This window comes from Penicillium waksmanii (assembly GCF_028829765.1).
Source record: "Penicillium waksmanii strain IBT 27052 chromosome Unknown utg000002l:1.0-3326099.0:1.0-3328782.0, whole genome shotgun sequence".
Lineage (NCBI taxonomy): Eukaryota > Fungi > Ascomycota > Eurotiomycetes > Eurotiales > Aspergillaceae > Penicillium > Penicillium waksmanii.
The window spans coordinates 774,147-792,194 of record NW_026643249.1 but is presented as its reverse complement, the minus strand read 5'-3'; the positions used below and the strand labels follow the sequence as shown (position 1 = coordinate 792,194).

Genomic DNA, 18,048 nt, shown 5'->3' with positions numbered 1-18,048 from the left:
AGTATATCATTACTGTCACGGTGTATTGTTCAATGCAGCATCATTACTATTTATTCCACTAAAAATGTGAGCCGGCAATAGAATATATAATCGTGGGAAAATATCAACCAACACAATCAGTTTGATTGTTGGACTTCATGAGGAGCCATTGAAACCAATCCCACATGAATATATCCCCTTGGACAACCTTAGACTTAATTAGCGTAAATGATACTAGTAGTATCATGATCCATTTCACTCGATACAAAGGTAATTGAATCCGTCGGAATCACATTCCCTGCAGGTTATCCCACTAGGGCCAAGTGGAAGGTGGGTGGGTCTACACAAAAATTAGCCGAAGATTCAGATAGCCACAATTCGAGCCCCTTTCATACACCTGGGCTTGTGGTTTAGTGGTATAATACTCCCTTAGCATGGGAGTGGTCCGGGGTTCGATTCCCCGCGAGTCCATTTTTTGCTTCTTCAGCCTCCTACCTATCCTCACGACTGTCCGACGTTTATACGTCGGTGTGTTGGTGCGCGGAGCGCTGGGTTGATTTTTTGTGTGAACTTTATCTCGTTTGGCCAAGGAACAGAACACCAACTCGAATATAACAACCAGCTGTGACTCGGTCGGTTAGAGTAGAGCTAAGAGCCAAAGCTGAGGTCCTTTACTTTTACTCTCATCTTCTTTCCATTGCTCTGCAAGGAAGTCTACTAGTAGTGGGTGATATAATCAAATCCAACGTTGACCTATCTATATTTTCTGCGATTTCCGCTATTTTTTGTGGGTTTGAATGAAGAACTTGCTCGTCATATTTCTAAACAGCAAGCTGCGTGATCGAAATTGATGTATCGAATTTAGTACCCAGGTGGAGGGACAAGCGTCATCGTGCAGGCTAAATCTCCGATGATTTGCCCCGCATCCGTCTAGGCCTTTAGCTAGACAGAAGTCGACGATGGCACTGCTTTTCATATACAAATCTCGAGGTATGTGAAATGATAATTCCTAAAAAGGATCAAATGCATGTACATACAGGTATCATAATCGTTACATCCTAAACAGGCTTTCTAAACTTATATTATACAGTAGCTTTTTAACGTCTACCACCGAGATCCGAAACAGCATACTAATAACGAAACACAAAAGAAGAAAAAGCTGCATGTTTATACAAGAATTATCGCAAATAATCAGCGAGGGTATCGTTCCTCGAACGGCGAAACCGCCGTCCGAGGTAATGAGCCAGAGGATTTATCGCTGGCGGCAGATGAGTAGACCGTGGCAGTCTGCTTCAGTTCAATCCCATGGTCGGGAGAGTCAGTGCGAGTATTCTCGGTTGAGATATCATATGCATGACCCATATTATTGTGATGAGCGAGTCTGGACTCGGTCCAGCTCTCCATCTCCACAGTTCGCATAATTTCGAATCGGTCACTTTCGTAATCGGCTTGACGTGAGTCGAGAGCGTGACCAACAACCATATGCGAGTTACGAGAGCGACTGGTCGAGTTCCAAAGTTTTTGTGAACGACTGCGTTGGTTGTAAGAGTAGCCGACATTGCGGGTGGATTGCAAGAGGCGAGGCAGCACAGCTGCGATTAGTGGCCGTAAAGCGGGGGCCGAGGAGCAGATCTATATCCTCGTCAGTTTTGCTAGAATAACAGCAGCACGAGAGTAAGGCGAGCTCCTAGTACGTACCAAGCCTAGGTTGATTTCAATAGCGGCTGAAATGAGTACAGGCCATCCCATCCAGGTCGTATCGTAGCCGACAACAAATCTAGTCAAAATTAGCAAGATGCCACCTTGAAAACAGCCAATATAGACGAGACTCACGCTTGCCAAACAAAATATGTCCGGAAAGATCCGGCTATGTTGACAATAATTCCAACTCCAAAAATGGAAATGACGGCAAGACGTTGACGGGCAGGCAGCTTCAGACTCCAGATGAGTGGCATTGGCAGAGCAGTCACCAGGAAGTCGGTAAAAATATTGATGACGCTGGCAGCAAAGAGAATATCACCGCTGTTCATGCATTTGTGTTTGTATTGAGGTTCGACGTCCCAATAAGCCTTGACTGGTCTAGATGATTGGTTAGGATGAGATTGGATTGGGATTCCTCGAATGGCACTCACGAGCATTGGAAGATACTGAAAAATGTAAAGAGGGTGCAGGTAGTTCCAACAAAAGCCATTGAGCCGATGAAAGCCCAGTTGAATACCTTATTGCTTCCCTTTCCAGCGCCTAGAAGACGTCGACAGAACCATAAGAGTGAGATCTTGGTCAAGGAAGATGACCAAGAGAACATTATTTGGAAAACGAGGTTCATCTTCTGCACGGTAGGGAGCCAATCTAGTGGAACATCCCAGACGTGTCGGTTCCATCCCCATACTTCTGTAGCGTACGAAGTAACCACGACCATGGCGACGGCGAAGAGGAGAGCGATCACAATGAGGATGTCATCCACACCAGTGCTGCAAGTAATGCGCAGACGTGTGTAAAGGCGGAGTCCAACAACGATTGTGGCGAGAATAATGAAGACAACGTTGATTATCATGGCCCCATGGCCGCGCGTGGTTGGGTTAACGTAGTTTGGCGTCCATGTCGCCAGGACGGCAGCGGGGGGAAGCTGCATGGTGGACGATATCGAAGTGTAGGCCAGCAATGGGTGGGTAGAACCTTGGAGAATGGCTTGTAATGAAGAACCGCGCAAGGATTGTGGTTATGGACTATTGGTGTGTAACGACAGAGAACATTGTGACTTGTAGTGCTTCCAGAGTAGTCGTATAGTGTTCGAAAAATGCCGGCCAGCGTCGCACCCCCGCCAGGGACCTGGGTACACATATATTCAAGTACTCCGTACTAACAGTTAGAGGCACCCAGAACCGAGAACTAGGACCCATGGGCAATAGGTTAGACTCTGGAGCAGACAGGCTCACACCATGGTTGTTCCACATAACTCCGACGGCGATGAGCCGTGGGAACAATCTGCACGAGTTCGAAAGCAGCAAAACGACCGAGGCCAGCGGAGGCGACCGGTGGTGAAGGCAACACGATAGGTCGATCCAGAGCCCCAGAGTTCACCCTCGATCCACTTGAGGCGAGACCGATCTGATTCATAGGCTGTGAGAGGTTAAGCTTGTGAAAGCGACTCCCGAACCCCTGGTGCCAGGCACGCATTGTTAAGCGTGTTAATTGCGCTTTATGTTACATGGACTCAGCTAAAGACAAAGACCCCCCTGTAGAGGCGTTTTTGCATTCCCGAGCCATGATCGTGGCGGAGAATTGTATCCCGCATGCCGCCAGGTGATGCCGAGGCGTTGCCACTTTGAAAACTTAACCCATAATTCAATTCACCTGCCCTTATGGAGTACGGAATACGGAGTTATTCGCACCACAATTCAAGATCCTTAGCGAATTATTGTGTGCGGGGGTCAGTACGAGTAGACCTGGCGAGTCATCATGCTTCATTCTCAATTCTCCATGTTCCATGCCCCACCCAAAAAAGTGGTTGCGCTGAACCATGCGTGGACGGCATGGATTGCCCCTCGTGATTGGATACGAAGAGGTTGAAGTGATTTCGAATACACATGCCTTCTTGGGCGGGTGAACCATATAGTACTGCTGATTCACAAGCTGAAAATCCACGAAGCAAACAAACAAACCCTCAACTGCCGGCTTTAGTTCAGGTGGAGGGCTCGGATCGGCTTTCAGAACAAGAATGGCTAAGTCGACTGATGCCCAGAGGTGGTGGTCCACTCGGGAGTCCACCTTTACGGAGTACAGAGGTACATACATGTAAATAATTTTCAGCCTTGTTATTGTCGGTCAGAACCCGATCCTTTCACGAGTCATTGCTTGTTGATCCTGGCTGGGAACTGGCTGGGAATATCCATCTTATCTCTCTTTGAATCCGCTTTGAAGCGACTAGTGTAGTTAGTATGATCCAGCATGATCCACTGATGCTTCACTCGGCATCCTGGATGGGGTGAGATCTTCATTCTAGGCTGAAAGTATAGACCAACAGTCCGTGAGAGAGATTTGTGGATTTGAGACTGTAATTCAAGCTAAGCCAATCCATGATCGACGGTCGATGCTTAGTATAGTTGAATCGATCGATTTCTGGTCGACTCTTAAAAGGATGATCATTTCTGAATATCTCCAGCACGCCAGGCCAGACCAAGCCACGCCAGGCTTCATAATTATCAAAACCACTGTGGCAGGACTTAAGGTTCAGTTCGAAGTACTCGCATGTCTCTCTCTCATCTCGAATAGTAGACCAGCTAATTTTGCAGTTGGCGTGGAACCGGGCTTAAGGCCTCAATTTTGCGACCGACACATTTGACTCGCCCTCACCCACGGTTGGATGGAGATCCGCATGCAATGCGGGGGAGTCACCCCGGCTTATCATTAGATTCTTATTTTTGATTTGACCGAGTCTATTTCATTCACTCAAAAAGGCGTTGAGATGGGATCTTGCATGATGGTTTCACCGCTGCAAGGGTAAATATAATCATAAACATAGTTTTCAGAAAATCAGAATCCGTGGCGGCCTAACGGAGAGTCCTCGGGCTGACGGCGAATTGGCCTCTGCCACTCGTCGCGTATAGCAGAAGCGAGGTAGGATTATGGCATCTAGTAGCGATACTGTAGCGAGATGGCCCGCGTTGAATGGACGGAAAGACATTAGTATGTGGCGAAGTACCCCGCGGCATGTGAAAATGGAAAATCCTAGCCAATACTATTTACAAGTAGTTGAGCAAGTGTGTATCCGTGCTTCTGTGCACTTCTAGAACATTGCATTGGCACGTTCAGAGCAGGGGTCTACATTCCCTACTCGTACACTGGATCATGCAAGCAAAAAGGGGGATACTATCGCATGCCACCTCCGAGTCGCACTGACGTTTCACCCTGTTCTGTCCTGCAGAGGCGTATACTAGTGCGGCTTAGTGTGGGTTCCTAGTATATTGTCCTCGTGTCCTCGTTTACGCATACCCAGAATTAGGTTCGATCGGGGCTTCATGTATAAAAAAGGGCTTTTGGGGCGATTGAGTGTTATCCTTCATTTCAGAACAGGATACGCAGCCCCCAAATCGTTTCAACATGAGTCTGAAACAAAACAGTCCACCAGGCTGTTGCTGCATATCAGGACCCATCGATGCTAAACAACAATCCCTGCTGCCAAAGTTAATTAGTACATAACTCGGCTTTCTTCGATTCGAACTACTCCCGTCAATATGGTGTCGCGTGACCATGAGTTGCTGTATGAAATGAGCCTGGAGGGGCTCCACCAAGGTATTGATTATAAATGAGACTTGATTATCATTGTTTCCCATTTATCTTCTGTCCGAATTCAAGCTTATGAGACCGAGGCTCTTATGATAGGTAGTATGGTTCATTGTGAGAAAAATGGTCCATAGCAGACCTAGCGCTAAACAAAAGATCGCTATTACGCACCAATCTAAGCGGACAGAAAACAAAATCAAACATCTAATTCTGACCAACACTCGATGAAACCATCGGCCGGATATTCCCTTCCCCCATAGCCCTGAGCCTCCGAATATCCTTCTTCTGCTGAAGTCGAGACTGTGCTGCTGCAACACGCTCCGGTGAGATGAGCTCTCTGCTCACATCGGCCAGACCAGTTCGTCTTCCCCCTCGCTCTCCTCCGGATATTGTGTGTCCGGCATATGTGCCAGTATGGGAGTTTGGAGGACCCGAGATATTGTCGAGTGTAGATCGGATGTGAGGGCGGGACCGGGTCGTGTGCCCGGGCCGAGTCCCAGTGTTTTCGGAATCATGTAGATATAATGAGCGGTATGATCGCTGTTTGTCGCCCGTGGATTGATGAGCGTGTGTTTTGAGATTGCGATCGAGAGACTTGAGCGGGGCGGTATTGTGAGAAGAGGTGGTGATGGGATCCTTGTCAAATTGGTACGATTTCGGGCGTGGTTTGTCCAAAATTTCATGGAGGTAGTGTGTGACTTCGGCGTCGTCGGCCGTGATTTTCTGAGTCGCGCGTTTCAAGTCGAACGTACCAGTGGTGGCATTTCGCGTATGCCGTGTCTTGGTCCGGGGGCTTGGGCTGGGTGGTGCCTCAATGTCCTCGGTGGCTTCTTCGATCTCTGGATGGTCCGGGTCTGCAAAATCATGGATTTGCACACCCGTGTGGTCCTTTTGTGGGCTAAAAGTATGCCGTTGTTGAGGCATCAGCGCAGGAATGCGCTCTGCATTGGTGGCCCTCAACTTCAACGTATCAATTTGGCTCTGCATGCGGCGACGTTCCTCGTCGAAGCTAGCCCTCAATGCATCTTCCGATTCACGATGCTCCTGGGTAACCTTCTTTAGTCGTTCACGATACTCCTGGACTCGTCCCTCCAGCTTGATTTCTCTCTGCCTGAATCTGGTTTCTTTTTCTTTGCGGCGGCCTTCATACCGTGACATTTCTTGTTTGACCCGCGCCATGGTCTGTTTAAGGGAATGGTTCTCCTTCTCGAGATCCTGTGCCTTCTTCTCCGAACTTTGGGCAAGACTTTGAAGCTCCTTAAGATCTGGGTTCTGAGTTGGCTTCTGTTGGCGCATCAGCTCCTCGATCTTGGCGTTGGCCTGTTCAAGCTCCTGCTGTGCCTTGAGAAGCTCTCCAGACGTGTCTGTAGGCGGTGACGTCTTGGCTGGCTCGCTGAGTGTTGCGGTATTGTCACCCACCACGCCTTGCTGCTCGAGACTCTTGCGTAACGAAGAGACCTGCTGCTTATATTGCAGGGCTAGGGTGGTCTGCCTGCTGAGGTCATGTATCAAGCCCTCTTTATTTGCTTTCGAGTTCTCCCCCACAATTGTGGCGGCAAGATGCGACACCTGGCGTTCCATATCCGCCACTTTCTCTTCTTCTTCCCGCAACTTATCTGCCAGTCGTAGGGCCTCGGTGTCTTTCTTGCGCGCGTAGGATTTGGCAACCGATCGATAGTGGATGAGTGTTTTGATTTCGCGATTGGTACGCGATCGGTAGTTGTCGAATTCCGTCTTCCAGTATTTACCTGACTCCGATCGTGGATCTTCGAGATTGATAGTGATGTCGTCGGCGCTGGAATCTTCCTTCATCTGGACGCGGGCGGCGGACTTCGAAGGCGAAGTCTCTGCCCCCTCGGCATTTTTGGACGCGTTGTCGCGGGCATCCATAAGTGTCTGTGTGAGTTGACTGCGCGGTCTTCCTTCGGCGGAGCCTGACATCCACTGGGCAGTGAGGTTGCCCGCAGGGTTGGGAGGTGTTTTCACCACCTTGGTCGATTGGCTGTCGCGTTTTCCCTCGTTATCCACCACCCCGTCGCCAAATGAGACGGTTTTGCGTCGGTTGGAGATTGTTCCGGGTGTGACGAGAATGCTTTTGGTAGGGGAACCTGCCGGGTTGAAAAGGGAGTCGTCCTGTTTTGGATCTTCCTTTTCGGTTTGGACGGGAACAGGAATTGGGATAGAATTGGTGGAATCACCTTTGCTGCGGTGATGGGCGGGTTTGTTGAGATCAGAAGTCTGATCCTTTTCCTCTTCAGCGCCAGGAGTGCCAAACAAGGCGCTCTTGAAGGCGCGAATCGCAAACACGGGAGCTGGGGTTTCGGGCGGGTCCAGGAGTTTGGAGGTGTCTGGACGAAACCGGATTAGTTCTTGACACGATTGAAGTGTAGAGTGGCAGAGGATGACCGACCTGTAGCCTCAGGGCCCTCGTTCCCCTTCATCCAGTCCAACATGGTGGAAGATGGCGGAGGAAAGAAAAGGTTGTTTACAAGCCTGACGCGTGATGGGGACTGGAGGAACTTCGGGAGGCTCAGCTTATCGATAGGCAGCCGACCTCCACCTTCACCCTCTGCCTCACCCTCCACCAAAGGTCAGCACAGTGTGAACTTGGCGTCAGCACAAGGCAGAAGATCTTCGCAGAAAACCTTGAGTAGGCCGTTGCCTGGATGGTGACTCTTTTCTTTCGAGGTTCAATCTAAGATATAAAAGCTGATGTCTGTGTGAACCCTAGCCTTGAAACCCCCTTGCTCATTGATTACTCCCATACTGTACTCCAATACTGGAAAAACTCCACTCTATAGTTACTTCCCAGTTCCAACTCCACTCAAACAAACCACCTTGGAACATGGCTCTTTCACAATCTTCTGTTCTCCGTCTGGCTGCCACTGCCTTTGGTACGATTTTTATTGGATTTGGAATTAATGCCATCTTGCGTCCCGACCACGCCTTGACATTCTTCGAGTTTGCGCCGCCAGCTGACGCGACTGATCATCGATTGGTGGATAGCCTGATGGCCGTGTATGGAATCCGGGATATCTTCATGGGACTGGCCATCTATGCCGCCACCTTCTGCGGCACCTCCAAATCCTTGGGATGGACATTGATCTCGGCCAGTGCGGTTGCAGCGGGCGATGGCGCGGTGTGTTGGAGCCACGGGCAAGGCGAGTGGAACCATTGGGGGTACGCGCCGATGATCACGGTAGTTGGCAGTCTCTTGCTGGGTATTTTTGATCGTGCATGAGTAGTGCTTGTGTAGTAGTACTTGTGCCAATTGTACGTAACTCCACATTGGGCAACGTAGTAGCAGTTGACCGCTTCTCCTACATGGTACCTCGCGTGGGTACAGGTAAAGGGAAATCAAAGAAAGGGAAGCCAAAGAAAAATGGAGTGCAATTATGTTATGTACTGAATTCAATTGAGTACACACCGTAGTTATTGTATCATTATGGAGTACTTTGTACTATTCTAGGCATTCCATTCCATACTTCTCCACTCCGCGATGGCCAAGGGCGTATCTGACCGCCTGTTAGACCACCTCCCAATGACACTGACAATCTCCAGAACCCAACCGCCTCTTTCTTCTTGGCCCAACCCCATATCACCCCATCTCTCTCATAATGTCCCTTAATCCCCGGATGTAGGGCGACTTCGCCACGCCCCGCGATGCCTCCCAAACAGAAGAAAGCATCCCGCGAGAAAAAGCAAAACCAAAAGGATCTCCAAAAGCAAACCTCTTCCGACGACTCTTCTCTAACATCCCCCATCATTGCAACTACCAATTACCGTGAAATCCACCAACTCGAGGTCGAAGCCCTGCGCTCGATCTACGGCGACGATTACGAAGATGTCGAGACTCGACGTTCAGCATGGCAGGTGGGTGTGAATCGTTAATCTTGAACTCTTCCTTCCCCGCCAGTTGGGCCCGCACTAACACTGATCGCCAGCAATCCTCCGACTTGACCTTTAAACTCAACCTACGGGCTTCCTCAAATCCGGACGTTCGCCTCGTACTTCTTGTCGAATTGCCCGCCACCTACCCAAAGACCGTACCGAACCTTTCATTAGAAAACCTCGCCGACTTTCGCGATGGTGCCCAATCGCGAATCCAAGAAATCATTCGCAATAAACCAAAAACCCTTCTCGGCAGTGAGATGATATATGAGCTGGCAGTCTCAATACAAGACGTTTTGGAAGATGTTGCCCAAGCACGCGAGCAGGACAAGGATCTCCCCAGTCTGGAGGAGGAACGCATTGAACAGAAAGCCGCCGCCGTCCAGCGGGCCGAGTTGGAAAAGCAAGAGGAATTGCGCAAACAAGAAGCTGCCTCTGCGGAGGAAGAGCGTGCCTTGCAGGAGATGCTTCAAGATAAAATGCGACAACGGAATAAGGCTCGGATTATGCGACGGAAGAGCCGAACTAGCGGCATGGATTCCAGCGATGTTGGCGATCTCGTGGAAACTACCCCCGGCGCAATCTCCTTTGACCCGCCATTAGCTGTTAATGACACCGATGAGCAGCTATTGGTGTTCCGTGCAGTGCATGGGAAGACGCTGGTACAAGATGGCCAGGACAAGAAGACATTTACCGTGCGACCTCTCGTCTCGGAGGGTCGATGCCACGTCCCGCTTCTTGTACTGAAAGAGATTTTCTTGGAGGAGAAAGCCTCTGACACCCTTCCGTTCCGAGAACAGATGCGAACTAGTGAGGACAAGTTGGAGGCCTTGAAACGACTTCGACACCCTAACCTGATCGAGTTTGTTGGTTTCAAGATAATTCGCCCCATCACCCAGTTCAATTCGTCAGACAACTCTTGGACGGTCTTTACGCTCTTGGAATTTGCAAATAAAGGCTCGCTCTTGGAGCTACTTGACATTGTAGGCACCGTTGCTGCTGAAACTCTTCGAGGTTGGATGATTCAGCTTTTAGAAGCCCTGGAGTTTTATCACCGCAGTGGATTTGTTCATGGAAATATCCACTGTGGCCGTGTCATGCTTTGCAGGACAGCCTCTGGAGGCACAATTGTCAAACTACAGTCCAGCGTGGAAGAGGCTCTACCAGACTCCCCCCGGTGGACGACGTTCATTGACCACGTCCAAGTCACCACTCTGGCTGCCTCCAGAGTTGACTGAAGACACGCCACCGACCATGAAGACTGATGTCTGGGATCTTGGAATTGTCCTTCTGCAGATGGCCTTCGGCAAAGATGTACTTTTGAGATACACATCGGCTAACCAACTGATGATATCGTTGGGGCTGTCCCCACCGTTACAAGATCTTCTGCGAGAGTTTTTCCGGCCTGACCCTAGGAAACGTCCAACGGCCTTCCAGCTTCAACCCTCGGAGTTTTTCCGAGTAGACGCACCTTTGACTATGCGGGACCGGTCTTCCAATTCGGTTTCTCTGCAGAGACGACCACGTTTAGACTCCCTTGGAGCCATACCTGTCTTCTCGCGTTATCACCAAGACTTTGATGAAGCTGGTCATCTGGGTCGAGGTGGATTTGGTCAGGTTGTGAAGGCTCGAAATAAGCTTGATGGCCGTTTCTACGCCGTGAAAAAGATTTCGCAGACCTCGGCCATGTCGTTGAAAGACACGCTTTCTGAAATTATGCTGCTATCGCGTCTGAATCATCCCTATGTTGTCAGGTATTACACTGCTTGGCTGGAGGAAGACTTCAATCATGTTGAGGAGGCTATCTCCTCTACTGAAGGCGACCCATATGCTAGCCAGGATCATGGAGGATTCAGTACCGGTGGTCTCGACTTTATCAGCTCTAGTGGATATCCGAAGATTGAGTTCGCAGCATCGGACAGTGATGATGATAATGAGGGGACGCTATCCGATCGTGGAACAGGAGAGTATAATCGTACCTTCGACGAAACAGGAAGTGCAGAAGACGCCGAGCCCAGTGGAACACGATCCGGTTCCAACGGAAGACCTGTTCTGACTACCCTGTACATTCAGATGGAGTACTGTGAGAAACATGTAAGTTGAGGACAACAATAACCATCATCCTCGGTTCAAACTAACCTTGGTACTTTACTAGACACTGCGTGATTTGATCAGAAACGGCCTTTACGACGATATTGATCGCTCTTGGCGCCTCTTCCGGCAGATCTTGGACGGTTTGAGCCATATACATAGCCATGGAATTATCCATCGCGATCTCAAACCCGACAATATCTTCATTGATGTTGCCAATAATCCCCGAATTGGTGATTTTGGTCTTGCTACAAGTGGCCAATTTATGACGGCAGTACGTTCGTCCGCGGCGGCGGATTTCGAAGGAAATTTTACGCGCAGCCTGGGTACAACATACTATGTTGCCCCAGAGATGAAGTCCGGCTTCTCGGAACACTATAATGAGAAGGTTGATATGTTCTCACTAGGTGTCATTTTCTTCGAAATGTGTCATCCATTGCCAACAGGTATGGAGCGTGATCAAACGCTGCGGGAGATCCGAGAAACGAACCATGTACTCCCGGTTACTTTCCAGCAATCGGAGAAGGTTGTTCAGGGTCAGATTATCGAATCTCTTCTAAGCCATACGCAAAGCGAGCGACCGACTGCGTCGGAGCTTCTTGCAAGTGGTAAGATTCCCCTTCAAGTTGAAGAGGAGACCTTTAGAAGGGCCATCGTACACTTGCTGTCGGATCCAAATTCCCCCGACTACAAGAAGATTCTCTCTGCCATTTTTTCGCAATCCCCGAAGAAATTTGAGGACATTGCGTGGGATATGGACTCTCATGGAGTACCAGCTGCAAATGAGCTTCTTGTGCAGGGACTTGTCAAGAAGAAACTCACTTCTATTTTCCGTCGACACGGGGCAGTTGAATCGACGAGACAGATGTTGTTCCCGCGGTCTCAGCATTACTCTGCCGGTGCAGTACGTCTGCTGGATTCGTCGGGAAATCTTCTTCAGCTGCCCTTCGACCTCACGGTACCAAATGCACGAGCGATTCCTCGCCAAGATCCATCCCTGGAGAAAACGTTTGCTTTTGGTACCGTTTACAGAGAATCAACCCACGGCAGTGAGCCTCGCACGCACCGGGAAGTTGATTTTGATATCGTGTCGTACAACACCTTAGATCTAGCGCTCAAGGAGGCTGAAGTGATCAAGGTCCTTGACGAGATCATTGAAGAATTTCCGCCACTTCGGTCAGCGAATATGTGCTTCCTAGTCAACCATTCTGATCTTCTTCAACTTATCATGGAGTTCTGCCGTATGACGCCATCCCAGATTCCCCTAGCGAAGGAAGTCATCAGCAAGTTGAATGTCGGCAAATGGACCATGCAAAAGATTCGAAGTGAGCTTCGCTCTCCAGCAATCGGCGTTGCCTCGACTTCGTTAGATGATCTTGCTCGATTTGATTTCAGAGGTATGTTACGCAGTCAACCAACTTTGTCTCTTCCTTTCGACTAACTAACTCCCTCTAGGCACTCCCAAGGAAACCTTGCGCAAGATGCAAGTTATCATGGAAGGAACTGAATTTGCCGAGCGGCTTCCCCCTATCTTCGCCCGGCTGAATGTACTCATGACATACCTACAATGCTTTGGTGTACAGCGCAGAGTCTTCGTCAACCCCTTGAGCAGTTTGCACGACAAGTTCTACCGGGGCAGTATTCTCTTCCAATGCGTTTTCGACACCAAACGCCGTGATGTCTTCGCTGCAGGTGGCCGCTACGACCGATTAATTCAAGAGTTTGCACCCAAATCTCTGTCAAATCGTCCACAATCTCACGCAGTGGGATTCAATCTTAGTTCTGATAAGTTGGGCTCGTCTATGAGGGAGTATCTCAAGTCAAAGGCCCCTCCGAAAGATGCCGAATCTGGTGCTGAACTGTATTGGACAACTCGCAGGGTATGTTTGCAACCCAGCAACTTGAAAAGCGTACAATTTACTGACTCAAGCTTAGTGCGATGTTCTCGTCGCAAGCTTTGACCCAACAGTTCTTCGGACCACAGCCGTGAAACTCATCGAAGATCTCTGGGGAAATGGTATTAGCGCAGAACTTGCAGTCGATTCCTCTTCCATTGAAGAGTTAATTGCAAAGTACAAAGACAACAACCACCGCTGGATCGTGATCGCGAAGCAAGATAGCAAGGAGCGTGGCTTTAAAGTGCGAAATCTCGTCCGCAAAGAAGAGTTTGACATTCGCCACACCGAGCTTGTACCCTGGCTTCGATCTGAGGTACAAGCACGACACCAGCGCGAAGGCAATGTGGATGCCCGCCAGGCTCGCCTTCCAGGACAGCAGGATCAATTCCTGACCAACGAAAGAGAGAGGGCTAATGACGTACGCATTCTTGTCCCGCAACATCGAAGCAAAAAGACCAATCGTCGAAATATTGTCGAGTCCGGTATGATCCCAAGTCAACGCCATTTGTATAGTCCCATTACTAACTTGAAACAGCTCTTTTCAGCGCGCGCGAAATCGCCGAAAACTCAGCGAACGCCCCAGTCGTTGCGCTTGACACGCGCGACGATGTCCTCGACTCCATTCGCGACACCCGCCTTTCCGACCCTGACAGCTGGCGCACCGTCATCCAAAATGCACCCCTGACAGAGCGGAAATATCTCGGTCAAGTGTACGATTTGCTTGCCGATTTGGCTTCTGAAATTCGCGCGAGCGATGGAGCGGACGGCTACACAAATGCTTTCATCTACAACTACCGCACCGGTTCGTGCGTGTACTATGACCTCGGCCCTACTAGCGACAGATAATTTCTCCAGGGGGTGAAATTCATCGGGAGGAGTTTATTCTGTGATTTTTTTTTTCCTGGTGCATATTTGGAATTTCCTTACTACTTGCATAAAACCTCATGTATCGGCGGTCTAGCCTGTTTATACCTTCTTGCTTTCCGCCTCCCCTCCCCTCTCCCCCAACACTCTACCTACCATCCTTGTCATGTTTTAGCGAGTCCGGGAGATACCCCGTTATGAATAACGCCAATATTAACGAAGATTGCATGGGAGGGCAATAGTTTCATCTTTTTGAGGTATCGCTGATATTATACATAAAGTGGGTTCTGTTTTTGCATCAAGTATGTACGCAGAGCCTTGCTGCGCTACAAACATCTAGTCACTATCGTCATCAGACCCGTAGCCAACCAAGGGACCAGAGCTCTTCGGCGCAGCCTGGGTCGTCACATTACCACCCGCTAGTCCACGCAAGGCTGCCACAGTTGAACTGGAAAAGATTCCGTTCTCCGGCTGTGCGGGCTCAGCCGCGGGTGGTGCGGCTTCAATCATTTGAGCTTGCTCCGGGGCCTCGAGTTGGGCCGCAGGTGCCGATGCCTCTAGCTGCCGGGTCCGCGCGTGCCAGACATCATCGGGCACGTCGTATCCGTTCAATCCAAAGCTACCCTCAATCTTCTTCCGCTTTCGGGCCTCGGGGTCCCGGCCCTCGATTTCCGCAACGAATGCCTCTGGGAGTGCGCGTCGAATGGCCTCGGCGGCTTGTTCTTCTAACCGGCGGGCCTCCCGCTTGTGTGCCATTGGGTTGGGGTCGACTGTTGCCCAGCGGACATTCAAAATTTCCTCTGGATGCTGTTAGCGGGGGAATTTGAGATGTTAATTTAGGAGTTTCTTACCATGATCAAGAGCCTGTTGATGCATGGCTTCCTGTCGTTCTGTGTTAGGGTATCACTTTGATAGTAATGTTGAGACGATTCTTCCGTACCTTTGCGAATTGGGCATTTGCCTCTGTTTAATGAGATTAGTATGTTTGGTATAAAGAGATATTGGACGGGATATTCTCACCATTTGAATATGTAATGAAGCCTATTCCCCTGCCTGTCAAAACACGGGATCGTTCCTGTTATGTGTTAGAGAAGACTGTGTATCTGATTTCGATAGAGGGAACGAACAATTTGGCCCCATTCACTGAAGTGCCTAGACACCACCTCCTCTGCAAGACATTAGTAAGAGCATTCATAGCTATGACCGCAAAAGACCATACCGATATCATCCGTAACATGGATTCTTCCAACGTATAGAACACGATTCTGTCCTGTGAATTTGTTAGCGACCCGATTGGAGAGCTTCGGCCATTTAACTGTACGTACGTTGGAAACTTCCAACACCGCCCATATCATCACGATAATCCGAGAATTTTTCCCTGTGAAAAGATTAGAAGGAGCCCGCAAGACCTTCCAGACCGGGTATAAAATCCACTCACCTGCCAAAACAGTCGGTATTCGGTTGATACAAATCGTGAATTCCAGGCAAGCGGTGCAAGTATTCGCAATCGGCCCCCTTGTGGCACACGCCTCGAGCGAAGTGAACTAAAATAGCCATATCAGCAACGAGCAGGCAAAAGACGAAGCGTTATTACTGAAAACCTACCGCAGAAGAAAGCTCCTGGTGTCCGATCGGCACGGGTGTATCCAGCATCTCTAGCAATCGAGCATCGACCGGGAGCGGGCTTGTTCAAGCTGTGTTGCTCATCCCCTCTCTGCCCACCCTCATGTTTTGAGTACCAGATGTTCCACTGCAGTCCAGACTGTGTTGAGGGATCCGCCTTCGCAACTGAGGGATCTGCTTGAACGCGCGCAGGACGCTTCTTCCTTCTGATGATCTTCTTGATTTTCTTGGTCGATTCGAGCTGCTGCTCTTCGTTTGGCGCATTCGTGGGATCGGACTCGGTCGCGACCAGCGCGTCGGGCGCGGGCTCTGCTGTATCGGCCATGGCTGGGGTTTGTTGTAAGGTTTGCAGCGTTGGAAAGCTGAGGCAAGGCGATTCGATTCAATCGAGATCAAGTTGCCCCAGGCGCGGCAAAAAGTTTGGGAGTCCCCGATTTGGGCAGGCGGTGAAGGGCTGTCTTGGCGTCGCCGAGCATTGGAACTTCCGCTGCGGATTTTTGATATCACGAGCGATTGAAGTCCTGCAATTGATCTGGTTGGATCGAAAGGGAGAATATTCGTCCAAAGGCTGATATCACTGTCACCAGCTCGGCAGATCACTTTTTACGCCAGAAAGCGGCGACCATATACCCCGCGTGAGAGAACAGGCGAAAAGCCTCCACAACCGTCACAATGGTGAACATTACGGAGAAGATCAAAGAGTACGAGCTTCGATTTCGTCTTGCGTGAATTTTCATTTACTGAAACTTTTTCTAGGATTGAGGATGAGATGCGCCGGACGCAGAGTGAGTTGATACTGGCCGAAAATTGCACTGAACACCCCACTAACAATGCCCCGCAGAGAACAAGGCGACAGGTATGATGTCGAGCGAAAAAAAAAACAAGTGACCACCCCTGGGATCTTTATACTAATACGATGAACTTCAGAGTATCATTTGGGTCTATTGAAAGGGTGTGTATATATAGTTACCCAGCAGAAGAGTATCCAGCTAATGAGTGCAGAAAATTGGCCCGTCTTCGAGCCCAGTTGCTTGAACCCGCTGCTGGTGCAGGCTCTGGTGGTGGCGCTGGCTTTGATGTCAGCAAAAGTGGTGATGCGCGTGTTGCGCTGGTTGGTTTTCCCTCCGTCGGAAAGTCTACTTTCCTATCGAAGATCACCAAGACCAAGTCCGAGGCGGCTGCTTACTCTTTCACCACGTTGACGGCTATCCCTGGTGTGCTCGAATACGGCGGCGCCGAGATCCAGATTCTGGATTTGCCTGGTATTATTGAGGGTGCCTCCGAGGGTAAGGGCCGTGGACGTCAAGTCATCTCCGCAGCCAAGGTACGTGATTTCCCATACTGAGGAAGAGCCAACCAATTGCTAACCTGGCTCTCAAATGGCTGGCTAGACTAGTGATTTGGTTCTCATGGTCCTGGATGCTACAAAGCGTGCCGAGCAGCGTGCTCTTCTCGAGGCTGAATTGGATGCAGTGGGCATTCGACTTAACAAAGAGCCCCCAAACATCTATCTCAAGATTAAGAATGCCGGTGGCATGAAGATTACCTTCCAAACACCGCCGAAGTACCTGGATGAGAAGATGATCTACAACGTCATGCGTGACTACAAGCTTCTCAACTGCGAAATTCTGGTGCGGGATGAAAATGGTGTGTCACGATTCCAGAAACATCCCACGTCAAAGCCATACTGACAATCCCAGCCACAATCGATGACTTTATCGATGTCATTATGAAGGATCACCGCAAGTATATTCGCTGGTATGTCCATCCCACCTTAGTTCATTCCTTAAATACAGATACTGACGCCCAGCCAGCTTATACGTTTACAACAAAATTGACGGCATCAGCATGGAGTTCTTGGACCAACTGGCCCGCGAGCCGTACACAGCCGTCATGAGTTGTGAGCTCGATCTTGGCGTACAGGAGGTCGTGGAACGTATCTGGAAGGAACTAAGACTGATGCGGTTATACACGAAGAGGTGGGTTGCCAATCTTACTTTCGCTAATTTCGAGAACCTCACATTTCTAATTCATCTACAGAAAGGGAGTTGATCCCGACTTCAGCGAAGCTATGATCGTTCGTCGGGACTCGAGTATCGAGGACGTGTGTGACTCTATTCACCGCACATTGAAGGATACCTTCAAGCACGCCTTGGTATGGGGTGCTAGCGCTCGTCATGTCCCGCAGCGCGTGGGATTGGGACACATGGTGGCCGACGAGGATGTGGTGTCGATTATAGCGAAATAGAAAAACTGCAGGTTCAGGCAGATGTTGTTACGAATTGAGAAAAAGATTCAAGTCTATTGATGTGAAATTGGATGTACGATCAAGATCAACTATGAACATATGAACAAGATAAAAAGCAGTCGCCGATTCCAAAATATAACCTAACCAGAACTCCCCGGACCAATTCCTTAA

General features: G+C 49.6%; 7 protein-coding genes across 7 annotated transcripts; 3 read left to right on the top strand and 4 right to left on the bottom strand.

Annotated features, from left to right (window-relative positions):
* Positions 1 to 1,170: 1,170 nt before the first annotated feature.
* N7481_001970 (uncharacterized protein) lies at positions 1,171 to 2,611 on the bottom strand (the record flags this gene model as incomplete). The annotated part of the gene is made up of 4 exons (XM_057261189.1): positions 1,171 to 1,611; positions 1,678 to 1,756; positions 1,813 to 2,058; positions 2,112 to 2,611. 4 exons carry the CDS (start codon positions 2,609 to 2,611, stop codon positions 1,171 to 1,173), a joined length of 1,266 nt encoding a protein of 421 aa, XP_057126121.1.
* Positions 2,612 to 2,889: 278 nt separating this feature from the next.
* Positions 2,890 to 3,156, bottom strand: N7481_001969 (uncharacterized protein; the record flags this gene model as incomplete). Its single annotated transcript, XM_057261188.1, has 1 exon — positions 2,890 to 3,156. One exon carries the CDS (start codon positions 3,154 to 3,156, stop codon positions 2,890 to 2,892), a length of 267 nt encoding a protein of 88 aa, XP_057126120.1.
* Positions 3,157 to 5,466: 2,310 nt separating this feature from the next.
* Positions 5,467 to 7,715, bottom strand: N7481_001968 (uncharacterized protein; the record flags this gene model as incomplete). Its single annotated transcript, XM_057261187.1, has 2 exons — positions 5,467 to 7,610; positions 7,673 to 7,715. The coding sequence occupies 2 exons, from the start codon at positions 7,713 to 7,715 to the stop codon at positions 5,467 to 5,469; spliced, it is 2,187 nt and encodes a 728-aa protein (XP_057126119.1).
* Positions 7,716 to 8,107: 392 nt separating this feature from the next.
* Positions 8,108 to 8,503, top strand: N7481_001967 (DUF4267 domain-containing protein; the record flags this gene model as incomplete). The annotated part of the gene is made up of 1 exon (XM_057261186.1): positions 8,108 to 8,503. One exon carries the CDS (start codon positions 8,108 to 8,110, stop codon positions 8,501 to 8,503), a length of 396 nt encoding a protein of 131 aa, XP_057126118.1.
* Positions 8,504 to 8,925: 422 nt separating this feature from the next.
* On the top strand, positions 8,926 to 13,988 carry cpcC (putative protein kinase (Gcn2); the record flags this gene model as incomplete). Its single annotated transcript, XM_057261185.1, has 7 exons — positions 8,926 to 9,135; positions 9,207 to 10,136; positions 10,189 to 11,247; positions 11,309 to 12,641; positions 12,700 to 13,124; positions 13,180 to 13,624; positions 13,678 to 13,988. The coding sequence occupies 7 exons, from the start codon at positions 8,926 to 8,928 to the stop codon at positions 13,986 to 13,988; spliced, it is 4,713 nt and encodes a 1,570-aa protein (XP_057126117.1).
* Positions 13,989 to 14,342: 354 nt separating this feature from the next.
* Positions 14,343 to 15,954, bottom strand: cwc2 (active spliceosome conformation promoter CWC2; the record flags this gene model as incomplete). The annotated part of the gene is made up of 8 exons (XM_057261184.1): positions 14,343 to 14,813; positions 14,858 to 14,969; positions 15,014 to 15,081; positions 15,134 to 15,174; positions 15,226 to 15,276; positions 15,332 to 15,384; positions 15,445 to 15,550; positions 15,612 to 15,954. The coding sequence occupies 8 exons, from the start codon at positions 15,952 to 15,954 to the stop codon at positions 14,343 to 14,345; spliced, it is 1,245 nt and encodes a 414-aa protein (XP_057126116.1).
* A 347-nt stretch (positions 15,955 to 16,301) lies between these two features.
* Positions 16,302 to 17,877, top strand: N7481_001964 (uncharacterized protein; the record flags this gene model as incomplete). The annotated part of the gene is made up of 8 exons (XM_057261183.1): positions 16,302 to 16,330; positions 16,386 to 16,414; positions 16,557 to 16,581; positions 16,632 to 16,953; positions 17,021 to 17,276; positions 17,330 to 17,387; positions 17,444 to 17,608; positions 17,670 to 17,877. The coding sequence occupies 8 exons, from the start codon at positions 16,302 to 16,304 to the stop codon at positions 17,875 to 17,877; spliced, it is 1,092 nt and encodes a 363-aa protein (XP_057126115.1).
* Positions 17,878 to 18,048: the final 171 nt, after the last annotated feature.